General features: G+C 37.3%; 2 protein-coding genes across 2 annotated transcripts; one reads left to right on the forward strand and one right to left on the reverse strand.

The window, feature by feature from the left end:
* Positions 1–1561: 1561 nt before the first annotated feature.
* Positions 1562–8689, reverse strand: LOC125240610. Its single transcript, XM_048148570.1, has 8 exons — positions 8463–8689; positions 7984–8277; positions 7283–7432; positions 6557–6645; positions 5928–6047; positions 4528–4629; positions 3020–3089; positions 1562–2246 (listed from the first exon to the last, which is right to left on the reverse strand). The coding sequence occupies exons 1-8, from the start codon at positions 8583–8585 to the stop codon at positions 2070–2072; spliced, it is 1125 nt and encodes a 374-aa protein (XP_048004527.1). The 5' UTR covers positions 8586–8689; the 3' UTR covers positions 1562–2069.
* Positions 8690–8919: 230 nt separating this feature from the next.
* Positions 8920–17367, forward strand: LOC125240611 (iron-sulfur protein NUBPL). Its single transcript, XM_048148571.1, has 5 exons — positions 8920–9128; positions 11800–11971; positions 13988–14153; positions 16277–16461; positions 16968–17367. The coding sequence occupies exons 1-5, from the start codon at positions 9066–9068 to the stop codon at positions 17333–17335; spliced, it is 954 nt and encodes a 317-aa protein (XP_048004528.1). The 5' UTR covers positions 8920–9065; the 3' UTR covers positions 17336–17367.
* Positions 17368–17968: the final 601 nt, after the last annotated feature.

A 17968-nucleotide genomic window follows, 5' to 3' on the forward strand; every position in this document is an offset into this window, starting at 1 on the left:
ATAAAAATGTAAAGTAATAAAAAGCAAAATTTTAATATTCCAATTTACTTAAGGATGATAATCATCAGAGTATCATTAAAACAACCTTGAAGTTCTAATAAATTAATAAAAAACACTATAATACAATGTGATTTAGAGTATGCGCCCACGGGCATCTTTGTCTCTCACACATCCGGTCTAGGGACTGTAGCTAATACGAATGTGCGCACATGTAGTGACGCAACTTTTCAGAGAATCACATCCAACAGACAAAATAGTTGCGGCGACAAAGTTGTCCGTGTGCGCTTACACTTAGATAGTTACAATGTACACAGATATTGCTCATGAATACCGTGAATGTTTGTATTTCTGCCAATCACGTAAGTATATAAAAGAGATATTTTTGTTCGTAACATTATTTATATATCGAATAACAATAGTCATATCGTTTAGAATCGCTTTTATAATTAATCTTTAACCCTTTGATCGTCAGGCCGTCAACGACGAGATTAGCGTAAATAATAGAGTACGTCCCTCGTCCCGAGACATGGCATATTCCTTCGCCTGGCGTTCAAAGGATTAAAGCAAACCCGATACAGGTCACTTTAAACGAAGGTTTTAGCAACAGTATACATAAAAAAAAGTAATGCGGCACATTTCGCGGCTAACTCCGTGCCTTTAAAATGGTCGAATAATAAAAAGGTAACCATGCAAAAATGCCAGTAAACAATTTAACAATAGGCACAACTAATCTACATTGTTAATTTAAAATGCAATCTGACATTTAGGTATGGATCCTTAAACTTGAGTTTAGCCAATAAGATCTACTCTGCCATTTGACGTATTAACAAAAACTTCAGAAAAGCGCCATCATAATCTAACGTGTTATTTGAAATGCTAGCAGATATACACAATACGCCTAAACCTGGAGGCCTGGGTGGCCACTCATGTTTCGGATAAAAAACTGCCAAATTAGTCTGAAACTACGCTAGAATACCATTTCCCGAATGTGCTGGAGGTGCGTCTTGTTGGGACACATGATACTCATTCCCAAGCATCCTTTTTAACTTTAAGGCATTTTTTTCTCCAAAACCTTGGTTTTAAAGAAAAAAACGTTGATTTTAACGCTTTTATCTGTAAGTACTGAAGGTAGTATACCTCGCTTACATACTGCATCCCACACCTGGGCCGATGGTGAGCTCTGGAACCTAGGCACATTTTTCTAGTTGCCCGGAACGTTATCTATCCTCGGTACCCATAATAGTTTATTTTGGACACGTGGCGTCTGTTTTATCACATACAGATTCTCCTTATAAAAAATAACTCGTCACCTGCGTGCCGAGCAAGTATTTTGTTGGCACTTTACCTCTTTGTTTTTCTTAGACACTTCGGAAATTTCATGTACTTTGTGCTTGTATTTTATTAAGAGGAATATACTCTTTAGTTTAAATAAGAATTTGATGGCCTGTGATCCCTATATCTTTAGAACTGAGGTAAAATGTGAGTATTCGGACTTATTGGACACGGTGTATATAAAAAGGGCTTGCATAATCTAACCACCTATTAAAAAAGGCTCTTCCTGATAGGGCTAAAGTAATTTGGTTCAATAATTTGACCGACAGATGTCAGCAGACGCGATACTATGTTTGATATTGCGCAGTCTGGTAAAAAAGAGTAGAAATTAAAAGTCCCGTTATCTTACGTATACCTATTGATTTGAAAGGGACAACAACAAATATAGGAAAGGAAGGAAGGAGATCGAAAATGCCGGACGATTTGTATCAAATACGCCTGTCGCAAGTTCTTGGACACACACTCGTAGATGGACGCTCCTATTGCGCAATACACGCGCATCATTTCCATGTCTGTGTACATGCGAACGACCAGCGAGTCGCGTCATCACGCACGCACACAACGACAACTGTATGATCTAACTGAGAAACGTCCGCAGGCGGACTGTCCACTCTCTAGTTATGCTCTGAGGGAACGACTATGTTTTATAATTTCTACTCTTTTCAGACTGTTGACGTCTGACGGCCAAAAATTAAAATGCCCTAGTCTCAAATATATCTTAATTCGCCTATAAATAGTTACTCGACGGTTTTGAACGGCAGAGCGGTGAGTTCGTCCGTGCCGGGTGAAGTCGTGAAGTAAGGAGATACGTCGGAGAGATAGTTCCGTGGTATGAGGCCTATGAGGAGCGCTATCTTGGCTGCTATGGGCGCTTTCTCTTCGTCGTCGATTATTGTGTCCTGGTCTGGCATTACCTGGTGACAATCACAATGATTGAATGCAAACTAAGTAATTTTTTTTTTAAATAATAAATGGGCTTACTCTTGGCCACAGACTAGACAAAGGCGTGGCCTACGATGGAGTGAGCTCGCCCAGAAGATGCCTGTTCACTCTTGATTAATTTGAAGGTTGCCGGGTTATATTCCGAAATATATTGCCGGGAATATTTTACGATAAAGTACAGCGGGACAAATCCCAACTGGTAACTGATCCATTTTTTCCATTATTACACTATTGAGTTCCCCATGTATCCACTAGACACGCGTGCCATATACAACAAGTGGACACTCTAATTAATAATGCAAACATAGTAAAACTTGAAAAAGAAAATGGATCCGGTGCCTTTGGCCCCCCAGTCGAAATTGCCCTGCTGTAACTTATGTCATTGTACCTGTAACGATTGCTTCAACAATTTCCGAAGCCTGAAGCAAAAAAAATATAGTTTTGCAATTTTGTCTCGGAAATATTTCGAACAAATGAAACTCAAGCAATTTAAAAATACAATATACTAACAGCAACACTTAGCTAACCATCGCTAGACGTTATGCCCTTGATAAAGATAAATATTCATTTATTCAAGTAGGATCAAATAGACCGCTTTTGCATCGTCAATATCTACATTTTATCTCAAACTTGTAATAAGGATTACAAATGTACAGCTGTTGCCAATGGTACAAAAAAAAATGTGGTATTTTTTTGTGTTGGGCATCATTAGACTTATGAGGCTATAGTTAATGTAGTAGGGTACCTTATCAGCAACGTGTTTCTGGACAAGTCCATCGCCTCCAACGTAGAATGTGGAGAAGCCGTCATACCACCTAAAACAAGTATTGATTATATTTAAGACAAAAAAAAAACAATTTCACAAAAAGCATGCAATTGAAATGTTATTGTTGTATTGTAACTGACGTAACTGTTGTAAATGCAAGTGTTTTCAAAGTTATCGTTTCAGATCAGGGGTTCCCAAACTTTTTTTATGCACGCCTCCTTCGTCAAAAATGAAATGTCCACGCCCCCTAGCCTCTTAAGTACTAATTTGTAGACAGATAATTTGTGGTGTAGTGTGCACTTGGCGCAAGGCCCCGCGCCCACTTTAAAATGTTGCTGTTCACAGTGTGCACCCCACAGTTTGAAGAACGCTGTATTAAATCATCCCATTCCGTTATCGTCGAGTTCTTAAATATGTTCTATTCTGACGAAAGTGACGAATACAGACTGGGACAAATCGATGAACATTTTAATCAAGTTCTCATCAGCAGGGCTAACACATGTTTGGAGGGGGATTATCTCGCCGCGACAGAAGTCTACCAGTCCTGTCAATAAATACTATAGGGATGACGACTACATAAAAAAAAACCGGCCAAGAGCGTGTCGGGCCACGCTCAGTGTAGGGTTCCGTAGTTTTCCTTATTTTTCTCAAAAACTACTGAACCTATCAAGTTCAAAACAATTTTCCTAGAAAGTCTTTATAAAGTTCTACTTTTGTGATTTTTTCATAATTTTTAAATATATGGTTCAAAAGTTAGAGGGGGGGGGACGCACTTTTTTTTCCTTTAGGAGCGATTATTTCCAAAACTATTAATATTATCAAAAAACGATCTTAGTAAACCCTTATTCATTTTTAAATACCTATCCAACAATATATCACACGTTGGGGTTTGAATGAAAAAAAATATCAGCCCCCACTTTACATGTAGGGGGGGTACCCTAATAAAACATTTTTTTCCATTTTTTATTTTTGCACTTTGTTGGCGTGATTGATATACATATCGGTACCAAATTTCAGCTTTCTAGTGCCAACGGTTACTGAGATTATCCGCGGACGGACGGACGGACGGACGGACGGACGGACGGACGGACGGACGGACAGACAGACATGGCGAAACTATAAGGGTTCCTAGTTGACTACGGAACCCTAAAAAGGCATTCTGTTTAGTCTGTCAGTTAGATCGTCCAAAAATATTTATACACATATTTTTCGCTTTTTCTAATCAATTAAAAAATACAAAGATATAGAGCATCAAAGTTCCGGGGGCTTGTGATGTCACTTCTAAGTAAAAATTGTACCTCGGCGTGACGTCACGCGAAACTTCAACGCACTGTACCGTTGTCATTTTTCGTTTACGAGAAAAAAGAAAAAATGCGTGTCTAAAATTCTTTGATAATCTAACTGACGGACTAATTAGTTTTTTGTAGTCGTCTCGCCTATTAGAAACAGACCTGCTAGCCCTACAGTAGGCATAAGGTTTGACTTACAGCTCCTGATCAGCGAAGGCCTCCTTCATGTTCCACAGCTTGTACTTCCAGAACATGAAGAACACTTTGAAGCCGGAGATGCCGCGCACTCGCCACCTCATCCTGAACACGTCATATTTCATAACATAAATTATAGAAAGGCCTTTTAAGAGGCTACACAGTGTTTTCATCGATTTTTGACAAGTTTTGAGTTGAAATTCCTAAATTTTCACTACAAATAGAATTATTACTCTAACGGCCATCGGTTCTTCAATCTTTTATCTCTATTCGTAAGAGCCATATTTTGAAAATAGTTAATAGTGTTAATATTTATTTTTTATGATTTTTTTTAAACATGTTCTAAAAAAAACTTTTATCGAAATTAGATTTTAGTGAAGGGTGTCACATACATAAAATCGACATGTTTGGATTTACCTTTGACTTAAATTTTCAAGAGAGATTTCAATTTTAAAGTAATTAAAACAAAAGTTATGACCAAAAAACCAGTTTTTAACCGTAAAATTGTTCAACTTTGATGGCAAATATCACAGAAACAATGAGCTTTGAAGGAATTATGTGATACTATTTTGTTTAAAGACGATGCTGTTAATATCATAGGCTTTATAAACTATCATAATATCAATAGAATCAAATCGAAGGTCATTGGCGCAGGGGACGCCCTTAATAGTTTTAACAATTTGGCGACCGGCCTGGCGTTGTTGGTAGTGACCCTGCCTGCTAAGCCGCGGTCCCAGGTTCGAATCCCGGTGAGGGCATTTATTTGTGTGATGAACACAGATATTTGTTCCTGAGTCATGGAGGTTTTCTATGTATATAAGTATGTATTTATATCTATATAAGTACCTATGTATATCGTCGCCCAGCACCCATAGCATAAGCTTTGCTTAGTTTGGGGCTAGGTTGATCTGTGTAAGGTGTCCCCCAATATTTATTTATTTTATTATTTATTAATTCAATTTAGGAATGTTTAATAACTATTCTGTAAGAGCCTAAGAACCCTATGCTCCTGATGAGGGACAACAGGATCTAATCATCATCATCATTCTGTAAGAACTCCTGTGAAGGTATCCTTGGTAACAATTATCAATTTATAAGTTGTTATTAACTGTTACTGCTCAATAAAAAGTTACATGTTTAAAAAACCGTCTGAAAAACAAAGTATACATAAATAAGTAGCTAGTTTTGTTTTTTAATGATATGATGACTAGTATTATTTGATATTTGCCAGTCGCTTTTCGGTGAAGGTAAACATCGTGAGGAAACCGGACTAATTCCAATAAGGTCTAGTTTACCTTTCGGGTTTGAAGGTCAGATGGCAGACGCTTTCGTAAAAACTAGTGCCTATGCCAAATCTATACATCCATAAACAAGCTAAAAACCTAAGAAAAAAATGGACTTACTTGACAGTAGAGTCCTCCGGGTGTTGAGTGATCTTCATCACTTCGAAGCGCACGTACGCGAACTTGAGATGTCCTACAGTACGCAGCAAGGCGATTTGTTTTACGTAGTGTATTAGACCGCTGCAATTTGAGAATTCGTCAGATTTACCAACATAAAGTATTCATTTATTTTAACTATTATTAATTTTCATTTAATATAATATAATATAAATAATACATCAAAATCTAGAATTATCTAATTTAAAAATGACAAAAAAATATTTTAACTTCATTAACCAACAATTTGCTCAATGGTTGAGATTATTAACTATTACAAACCCCAATGCTAATTAGTTTCATGACAAGACAATGATTCAATTCAATGAGATTCTAATAATTGTGTCGCTTAACTTCAAAATTGGTTAAATCTGTTCTGTGATAAGCTGACGATAAGGTTGATTATCTTTCAGATCATATTATATTTTTTATATATCCAACCTTAAAGCAGAATGAATTATATTACCCAATTTTGAAGTTAAGCGACACAATTGATGAGTGTCTTTTCAAAGGGACTCGTATAGTAACCACACAAAATAAGCCCATTTAAAATAAGACTCCTCAATTTCTACTAAAAAGGTCCGTATACATACACTGTGGTCATTCCTCTGATGTTGTTTACGAAGATCAGGTTAGGGTGGTATATGGAGTAGTCCAGAGGCTTAATGAAGAGCTTGGGCATCTGCAAATAACAAGGTGACATGAATGAGAGGTATCTAACAAGGAATAATTTATAAAGTACTTAAATTTTTTTTTTAAATTTTTTTAAATATTAAATATTATTATTATAGGACATTCTTACACAGATTGACTGAGCCCCACGGTAAGCTCAAGAAGGCTTGTGCTGTGGGTACTCAGACAACGATATATATAATATACAAATACTTATATACATAGAAAACATCCATGACTCAGGAACAAATATCTGTGCTCATCACACAAATAAATGCCCTTACCGGGATTCGAACCCGGGACCGCGGCGCAGCAGGCAGGGTTACTACCGACTGCGCCAGACCGGTCGTCAAATACTTGGCATGGAGAGCACACATCTGCATTTAGTAACATTGTAGACTGATGTTACATCCAATAGGCTACTTACCTTTTAAAAACTGTCAGCGAATTTTAATGATTTGCCTATATGGTATTAATATGACACTGTGTCAAGTGATGTCACAGTCAACTTATTTACTTTATATATTTATATCCAACTTACAAAATTAAAATTTGATTATCGTATAATTTTTTTTAATGTGTAAATTAGTCCTTATAAGGCTAGAGGTATCAAAGAAGGGAAATAATAAAAATGTAGAAAAACTCACCGTCTCTGAGAGCACATGAAACACTTTAGCGAGCTGCTCCTCACTGGGCTTGCCCTCTCTGTCTATTTCGGAAGGTGCCGGCGCCGGGGTGCCTCCCGTGCTGTACACCGCATTATACTCGAAGGCAGAGAGGCAAGTTGGTTGCAGTGACTGGGGGAACATACAATTAGGTTGACAAGATTTTTTCCATAAAGACGAGAGTATATGAATAAACTGACAAAATGGCTTAATAGCAATCAACAAAGTGGGATGTTTTACTAAACACACTCACATATGTATTTCTTGAGAGCCATGTTTAATGCTACTGAGAATATTTGAGTATGAGTTATTTGAATTCAAATAGGTCCACAACTACATACTTCAACATCTATTCATTCTAAGATAGATTTGAAACACAGCTGACTTTCAAATGAGTTATTTCCAATACCGTACTTCATTCTATGTTTAAAAGAAATGTGATTTTAGTATAAAAACTTGTACTAATATTTCAGGTGTGTGGTTGAATGTTTTCTTAACTGTATTATCCGTGTCTAAGCATACGAAGGGTTAAGGTACTATCTTAGTGACCTATTGACATATTGAAGACAAAAATTGTATTCATTAAAATAATGAATTGCATCATGTAAACAATGTGTGATAATGTGAAGATTTAAACGGGTATTTATTATTAATTGATAAAAAGTGCATATCAACAAACTTACCTCTATATCTTCAAATTTAGATAAATCTATATTTCTAATACTATTGTGTGTGTCATTAAACTCAAAAGGCAAGGTTTTCTCCACATAGTCGTCCGACGTCAGCCCCAGAGACCTCACGGCTATGCCATCTTTGTAGCTCTGTCTGTGGTAGCCGTCGCGCTCCGGCCGCTCCTCGCGGTAACCTCGAAGTGACGTCGCCATCGTCAGTTCGTGAATGTAAAGATTGTCTATGTTCGAGTCCACGGCACATCTTGCCGGCACCGGGCAGCTCGAGATGCGCCGCCGATGAAGGAACTGCGAATTTGTAACACACACCCTCTAATTGAGTCAATGTCAAGGAATCCTATATGGCACATGATGATAAAAATAACGTGGTTAAACACATAATATACCGTTTTTTACAACATAGTCAAAGTTAATAACTGTCCATTGCTTAAACAAGAAAGATATTTATAGTAAATAAATTGTAATATACTCACATCTTCCAGAAATTGTGCCCGCACAGGGATTTTTCTAGACAATCGGCTGGAATGGTTTTTCGTGGAAACAATACCGTTTATAGGTGAAATTTTGTGGGAAAACGTGCGCAAGCATAGCGCCATTTTCACATCGATCGTTTATTCACTAAATTGCACAAGAAATTCGATAATTGTTCGAAAATGTGTCGTAGAAAAATCAGACATATCGCATAAACACATGACAGATGTTCTCTTTTTTTAATTTTGAAATCATTTTAAGTTTCGTTGGTATTTGTCATACAGCCACACGAGTTTTATGAATTTTATTTTGGAAATTTAGGCAAATATCGTTAAACCCAAAACGTGATATTCATAATATTAATTAATCAAACTAAATCTATAAGTTTATTCATGATTCATTTTGTAATATTATTAACAATATTGCGTTTCGTTTCGCAGTTGCATTAGCGAACAGAGAAGTCAGTCAAATGTCAGCTGAGCGCTGGTGATCGTAGCAACCCAAACTAATACTAATTTTACCGTATTTCTACGATTTTAAAATTGTAACACATTAGCGCGTAATTAGAGGTATATAATAATAATCGTGGACGTTGGCTCCAAACCATGAACGTGCAACGTGTTTTCCAGCGAGTACACGGACAACTATTGATCTGCAATACTTACAGCGTAAGACTATTGTTTTTTCTTCATTATATCACTTATTAAATACACGAATTTGTTTTCATCACTGCTAGCTACCTTTGGGAACTACATGATTTGAGATTGTAGCTTCCTTAGATCTTATATCAACTGCTAGAGTGACGCCAAACCATTCCAGTTACATTGATAGCAGATAAATCTGGATTTAAGTGTGCATTTCCACTTCTAGCATTCTGTTCATATGTATAGTGGTAACTGTGTCAATTCTCTTGCCTAGTTAAAGCTATTCCTGCTCTTTCATACTTTTACTATAAATATTTTCTTTGAGTGTCCCATCACCAAATTTAATGGATAATTGGCAGATCTTAAGAGCTTATCGACAATAGGCTAGTTTCCTACTAGTTAAATCAGCTTCTTTTTAAGAACTGTCAAAACGATTTGCTAATATGGAATTACTATGAAATACTGAGGAGTGATGTCACGGTCAATTCATTTACTTTATATCTTTCTCTTTGACTTATTAAATAGAAACTATGTTTAAACATAACTACTGTCCATATTTTTCTTCTAAGTATGTGGTGCTTTATTTCGTGCACTGCATAAAATATTATATTTTAAGTATAGGAAACTAGCCTATTGCAGTCTATAACTGAATCTCAGTATCTGAAGTCTGACATTTTAAGCATCTAAAAGTGGAGAAACGATTTGCCATATGATAAATAAACAATAAATACATTTCTATAGACTGTATTTTTATGATGGTTGTGATGTTTGTTACCTTCTTTATTCAGTAGTTAGAGTACTCTTTAAACAGGTACACTGAACGTCAAATAATTTGTGTAAGTCTTGATGGTGATTTTCAAGATCACTGACACTAAGTGGCTATGTATCATCCTGCTGTGATTTGTTGTGTAAACACACTTAGTATGCCAAAATGATGTAATATTAAATATTACAATATATTTTTGTATGTAGTTGTACACCCTTATTCATAAACATTCACTAAAGTTATCAAGCCGATAATGTTTGTTTGTCTCTTTCTATCACACCAATATGTCGGAAAGGAACAAACAAACTTTATCAGCTTGATAACTTTAGTGAATGTTTATGAATAAGGGGGTAGTCTATTTTAATTTAACACATGTAACATATAAACTTACTCATACCTGTATTCCATCTGTATTCCTAAAGTAGGTTAGGCAGCACATGAAACTGCTCTTATTTATTTTTCTCTCTTCATGATTTATTTAAAAATAAAAATTAGATAATAACATAGATCTTTGATTATTTTTGCAATTAAATTCAAACAAACGATTGATCATAAACTGTAGTCCGTTTTTTATTAAGGTTTAGATTAGAGTAATAACAGTTGATTTTACCTAAGTGTCATCAAATATTTCAGTCATCTCTAGAAAACAGAAATAAGATGACTTGGAATGGTTCTAAAAATCGCATGACTTTTCTAATCCTAAAAAAAACAGACTGTAGCTTCAACAAGGTATGAAACAACACCAACATTGGCAAATTCACCCTGTGCAAATTGGCAGAGAGTAAAAGCAAGAGTATTAACCCTTAAATGCATGGTGATGTATATATTATGCATCATAATATTTTATGGCCCGTGGCTCGATATGTAGCTATCTAAAATCACATTTATTGCTTAATTATTGTTCATTATTTATTATTATTTAATAAACAATTAAATAAATTAAATAATAATTATAATGATTTACTATTTATTATTTAAGGATAAAGATGAAATGGCGGAAAAGTGTGAAAAAACGGGACGATGGCGATTTTTAGTATGTGATTTAGGCTGATTTTTTCAGAGTTAGTAATTAGTTTATGTTTAAACATTTTATCATAGAGGTTCCACAAATAGTGTGCCTTTTTAATAGTAGTAATTTTTTTTAAATAAAACGTCCCAATTTCGATATATTTATGTAAATAAGATTCGGTCTATTTAACTTCTAACACTGATTTAGTATCAAAATCGATCTTAAATATTTTTTTTATTATTTTTTATTACAGTCAGAAAACCATTGCCTATCACATATATTAATATCTCGTTAAAAGAAAAATTCATGCATTTAAGGGTTAAAAACCGGCCAAGAGCGTGTCGGGCCACGCTCAGTGTAGGGTTCCGTAGTTTTCCGTATTTTTCTCAAAAACTACTGAATCTATCAAGTTCAAAACAATTTTCCTAGAAAGTCTTTATAAAGTTCTACTTTTGTGATTTTTTTCATATTTTTTATTTAAACTTATGATTCAAAAGTTAGAGGGGGGGACGACGCACTTTTTTTTCCTTTAGGAGCGATTATTTCCGAAAATATTAATATTATCAAAAAACGATCTTAGTAAACCCTTATTCATTTTTAAATACCTATCCGACAATATATCACACGTTGGGGTTGGAATGAAAAAAAAATCAGCCCCCACTTTACATGTAGGGGGGGTACCCTAATAAAACATTTTTTTCCATTTTTTATTTTTGCACTTTGGCGTGATTGATATACACTTTGGCGTGATTGGTATAAATTTCAGCTTTCTAGTGCTAACGGTTACTGAGATTATCCGCGGACGGACGGACGGACGGACGGACAGACAGACATGGCGAAACTATAAGGGTTCTTAGTTGACTACGGAACCCTAAAAATGGTATGAAACTATCATTGTAATAGTTGATCTCTTGCTGCAGTCTCTCTCCTGCTTCAGCCAAGTACGCCTGAAGCACAGCAAGCATGATCTGGAGCAGCACAAGGCCAAGGTGATGGCGCGGGGGCTGCCGGAGAAGAAGGCTCTGCCCGGCGTGAAGAGCATCATCCTGGTGGCCTCGGGGAAGGGTGGTGTGGGGAAAACTACCACTGCCGGTGAGTCCTCATCCTCCTTGCGTTGTCCCGGCATTCGCCACGGCTCATGGGAGCCTGGGGACCGCTTTGACAACTAATCCCAAGATTTGGCATAGGCACTAGTTTTACGAAAGCGACTGCCATCTGACCTTCCAACCCGAAGGGTTCCTTTGTGTTGCTTGTCCGGTTTCCTCACGATGTTTTCCTTCACCGAAAAGCGACTGGCAAATATCAAATGACATTTCGCACATAAATTTCGAAAAACCCGTTCGAACCCGCGACAAAACCCGCGAAAGTCGCACGCTCTTACCGCGCTTCCACTACTGGTGAGTATTTTATCTATTTAACCACTAAAGATGTCAACTGATGTGCCACTAAAGTAAAAAGACTTACGGTATTATGACGGGAACCTCTGTGGTGATATTTTGACATAAGTACAATATTAGGATATGTTCCGAATCCTACGCCGAGTCAGATGACGCAACGGAGCCACGCTGTTATGTCGTCGCCCGAATACGTTTTTCTTCTGTTTGTATCTTTACTTTGTACTTTTGATGTTAAAGTTTTCTTTATTTTGTATTTTTTTTTAGTTTCACAGTGCCTTGGTTTTACTGTTATGCCGTGAGACTTATTTGAATAATAAATAAAAATAATAAATAGTCACGGAAAAAGTACGTAACTTTTGGTAGATTGCTCGCGATAGGCGTGGCGGCCAAAGGGTTAAAACTTAAATCCACTAAAGGTATTGGATCCAAAAAATATACTAGGCATCACTGTCTCACTAAGCATGCTCACACACCTCAGGCAGGCAAGTATATGGTCGGGAACTGTACACGTTTTTATAACAAAGTACCAACCGATATAGTGGATTTGCCATTTGACAAATTTAAGGCACGCATTAAGCGTTTGTTGTTATGTAAGGCGTACTACACTGTGAAGGATTTTATAGATGATAGGGATGCCTTTAAGGTGGTTGCTTGTCAATAGATGAATGAAGTCGTATATATTTTTTAATTTTCTCTGCATTGTGTAATTAAGCATACTAGTGTTCAATTGACGTATGAGAACATATTCTCGTCTGATTATATTGTTTTTATTTAATTTTAGTTGTGGACACTTGGAGACCTTATACATCTCCAAGATTATGTGTTTAATGTTTATCTTACTTCAATTTTATTGTATAAATCTATATTTCCTTCCTTTGTAACATACGAGCACAGAATATAGTGTCTTACAGCTATGTTTTATTATTTGAATATTTAATTTAGCCTGGCAGCTTGAACATGTCATGCACACTTAAAAGTCTTTGCTGCGGTGGCGTCGTTGATCGGGTCGCCACCTTCCCGAATAAAGGTTGAGGGAGGCGATGGCTGAGATGCCTGAGATACGCGTCATACTCGTGAACGGGTGCCGTCTGTGAAGACCGGTCTGTTTAAGCTTACTGGGGCTGTTATAACTTAGTAACTTTAATTCTAATTTTTATTAAATTAGGACACTTTGTTCGGTTGTCGTTTGTTTCCTTTCTTTTTGTGAATATTTTAAATATATTATGATTTTGACTCATGGAGACCATATACATATCTAAGGAGAATTAGATTAAGTAGATATACATTTTATTTTTAGTTGTGACATTTAGAGTCATTTGCACCTCTAAAGTAATTTTAGACTTTTTTTTTTGTATTTGTACTTTTTATATTAAAATTTAGTGTAGTTCTTGGTTGTAATTCGACATTTAGAGACCTTCTACATCTCTAATTAATTGTATAGGGTTAACTTTAGTTAGAACTTAGAATTAGTATATAATAGTATCAATTGTAATTTCAACTCAATTTTAAATATTTTTTTAAATACCTATGTACATGTGACGTGTAAAAGTGCCCCTGTGGCCTATTTGCTGAATAAATTATTTTGATTTTTTTTTTTATTTGCGCGATAAATGATAAAACATCAGGCCGTCCCTATCGCACTACTTGTAGGCGCGATAGGGACGGCCAGATGTGTAGATGCAGCAATCAAATTAGGGTGTTTATTTTGCAGTGAATCTCGCCTGCGCAATGAAAGTGATAGAGCCCGACAAGGACATAGGGCTTCTGGACGCCGACGTGTTCGGTCCCTCGGTGCCTCTCATGATGAACATCAGCGGCGAACCCATGCTGAACGACGACCATCTCATCGAGCCACTACTCAACTACGGCGTCAAATGGTGGGTGTATTTTTTTATCGGTTTTTCTCACATGATGAAATTCACACAAGTGTCCTGAGGCGTCGTTGTATGGCGTGCACAAAGGCGGGCCCGCCCCGCCGCCGAGCATCCACTCAGGCCTTAATGCACTTACACTAAGCCATATAAACACAGCCGATTAAAAAAAATAAAGTACCTACTTCATCGTCGCTTAAGGGACCGTCCCCACTCAAGAGTCTGCGCCACGCCGCCTGAATGTAATTTAAAAAAAAACCGGTCAAGTGCGAGTCGGACTCGCTCACCGAGGGTTCCGTACAAACTTTCAATAGTTGAATCATCAAAATGTAATTCATAAAACTCTACAGATTTGAATAAATCCCTCAAGACTCAATTTCCCACATAACAAGTAATATTTTATTATACAATTTTATTGTTAGACAACGTCCAAATAAAATCAAGACCATTCGACTTCAATAGTTTACGACTTACGACATGTCGCAAGGACGCTCCTGAACCGACCTCATTATATCAGGAAAAACGCGATGTAGGAAATGAGCTTTCAACGTACAGCGACATCTATCGGCAAATTGAGTAAACTAATGCGCGCGAGCTAGTATGGAAGATGATTTTAATGGAATAATAGTTTATTGCGTGAACCGATTTTAACCATTTTGTCTCTATTTGAAAGCAGGTAATTTCATTGTTATTTTGTTAAAAAATACAGGTACAATAAACACCCGCAAGGGTGTTGAAATTGAAAATGTAAATCTGAAAGGTTTTTTATAAATAAAAAAAATGTTTTCAAGATACATGTACGATTTTATTTTTCCTGTAAAATTCATTATAATAGCCATGTTTGGTAAAAATTTCATAAATTTATGTTGGTAAACTTCGGAGATAAGGGGAGGGGGAACGGTATTTTTTTTTACATTTTCTTTCAAAAAACATTTTTTTTCCACAACCAAAAAATTATAAAAAATAGTTTTGATATGTACAATTTGAGCTCTTTCTAACGATACCCCACTTGACCTAGTTACTTGAAATTTTCAGTTTGCCCCCTTTCATTTTGGCCATTTTCTATCATTTATATTAACTAATTAAAAAAAAAAATACTTTCAACTTGTAGAGGTTCACAATGTTTATAACTATTCCAAATTTCATATCGATAGCATAAGTAGTTCTCGAGATATTTAACAATGTGACAGACGGACAGACAGACGGACAGAGTCGCACCATAAGGGTTCCTGTTGTACCTTTTTGGTACGGAACCCTAAAAACGTCTCCTCAGTACATTTGGTATAGGAAGGACGCGCAAGAGACGACTCTTGGCGCGCTCCAGGCGGCGCGGCGCGCGCCAAGCGACGCGTCGCCTGGGGGCGCGTCTTATGTCTTTCAATCAATTATCGGGTCCCTTAGAGCTGTTACCTCTAGACATTACCGACCTTTGTCTCTTCCACCGACCAAAACCAACTATCGTAAAAATTCATATTTTATCCGAGCAGCGAGGTCGATGAATGAGCTGTGTCATAAAAATGATCATTTGGATTTGCACCTAATGAAACCCGCATTAATAAAGAACCTTATAGTATCTAGTTTCTTTGCTCCCCCGCCAGCAGAAGATTAAGATAGGTCTCGTTTTTAATAAGTTTAATATGTATTAAATCAATACCTCATTATTTTTCCGTGGCATGTCCTGACGCTGCTATCTCATTAATCTCTGATTGTTTTGTGCTAGCCTGTAAATTACCTTCGCATCCTATTTGTGGAAACCTGTAATTGGCTTTTCAGACACACATTTTTGCTAACTTAGTCTTAGATCTTAAGCTGTTGGTTTTCCGAATAAAATAAAATTAAATTAAATTTCTTATACAAAATGTACTGAGGAGACGTTTTTTAAATTACATTCAGCCGGCGTGGCGCGGACGTCGGTTCCGCGCCTCAGGACATGCGTCTCTTGTGTGGGGATGATCCCTAACAGGGCGGCAAAGCTAACTGGCCCGGGCGTCATATCCTTAAAATACGTCTCTGCACAAGTTACCTCCAATCAGATCTAATGTCTTGACCATACTGTCCAAAACTCCAGATCAGAACTCCTGCGAAGTCATCTGTTGATTGTTGGCTTACTAGTGTTACATTTGTTGCAGCATGTCAATGGGCCTACTGGTATCCGGTGAGAACGCGGTAGTATGGCGCGGTCTGATGGTGATGCAAGCGTTGGAACGACTAACCCGTCACGTGGCGTGGGGCCCGCTCGACGTGCTAGTGGTGGACACGCCGCCCGGCACTGGCGACACGCACCTGTCGCTGGCGCAGAACCTGCCCATCGACGGTCAGTATGGAGTAGTGTGGTGACACAGAACTACGAGTAACTAGGCACATGACATACTTACATTCTTATTTTTAGGATTTAAACATATGAAAATACAATGATGCCATATAATAATATGTATAACCAAAGAGGATCGAGTTTTATAGAGAGTTACTGTCAAAGTAAAACGTGTAATCACAGTGCAAAGACTGCCATCTCTCGACACAAGCTTAAAACTTTCGAACCTCAGTTTTGACAATTTGGCCCATATTGTTAGCTTGATATGTGTTAAAATGTGAAATATTAATATTAGCGCCATCTAGCCGAGCGTTCCCCAAAGGTGTAACGCCATCTAGGTCACCGTACCTAGCTTTTTCTCTATGGCTTTGAGGTACGTTTTTTTTCTTAGACTTTATCCGTCTATACGGAGTTACATATGTCTTTGGTATAACTAACATAAAAAAATATCTTCCATTGGCTTTGTTGCATTACCATACCACATCCTCAAAGCCTGAATGTTGTTCCAGGCGCCCTAATAGTAACCACTCCCCAATCCGCCGCCCTCCAAGTCACGAAGCGCGGCGTCAACATGTTCGAAAAGCTCAAAGTCCCCGTCATAGGCATGGTCGAGAACATGTCCCACGCCATCTGCTCCAAATGCGGAGAACGAAACTACATCTTCGGCAACGAGACCCAAAGAACAGCCCAGGACATGAACCTCGAGATTATCGAGAGCTTCGAAGTGGATCAGAACATGTCGGAATGCATTAATAGCGGGAAACCAGCGATATACGCGCTCCCTGATAGTGTGCATGCGGAGAAGTATAGGCGGCTAGCGAATAAGGTGTTTAAATATGTGGACAGTAGGAAGGAGAAGGCTGAGGCTGAGCAATAGTTCTGAATACATTTTGTTCCTTTATGTTGTTAGATTGGTGTTTTATTTGTTGTAATTAGACCAACGGCGTTGGCACAAAGTGTAAGGCCTGAATGGACGCTCGGTAGGCACGGCTATGCAGCGTCGACTCAGGACACTTGTATGAACTTCAATTGTTGGAAATGCACGACGCACGCCCCGTACAGCTGTACGCACAATATGAGATATGAGCGCGCACTCAGTTCTTATACAACAATAGGGAACTTGACTGTAGTTCAAATAAAATATTTTATACCATGCACCTGCCAGCGAGAAGATTAATGTTATTTATTTATGTATAAGGGCAAAATTGTGCCTTATATCAGTTATATCGTGTAGGTATCATACCGTTATTGCTGCTGGAAATATTTATGTACTTCATTATATTAGTGACATGCCTAATTACTTAGTACAGTCACCGGCAATAACATCGCACAAAAATAGAGCCATAACCTAAGAATGTGTCAAATAACCCTGTCGTATTGACACCGTGCTTTATTTGATATAGAAGTCAGTTTACTTTTACTGTGAAAGGGTTCTACGGTGGCCTAGGATTCAGATTGGTTGACTGTACATTTGAAAGTTTTATCCTAAATCTGTCTAATGTTTTTTTTT

The sequence above is a fragment of the Leguminivora glycinivorella genome, chromosome Z, assembly GCF_023078275.1.
Source record: "Leguminivora glycinivorella isolate SPB_JAAS2020 chromosome Z, LegGlyc_1.1, whole genome shotgun sequence".
Classification (NCBI taxonomy): Eukaryota; Metazoa; Arthropoda; class Insecta; order Lepidoptera; family Tortricidae; genus Leguminivora; species Leguminivora glycinivorella.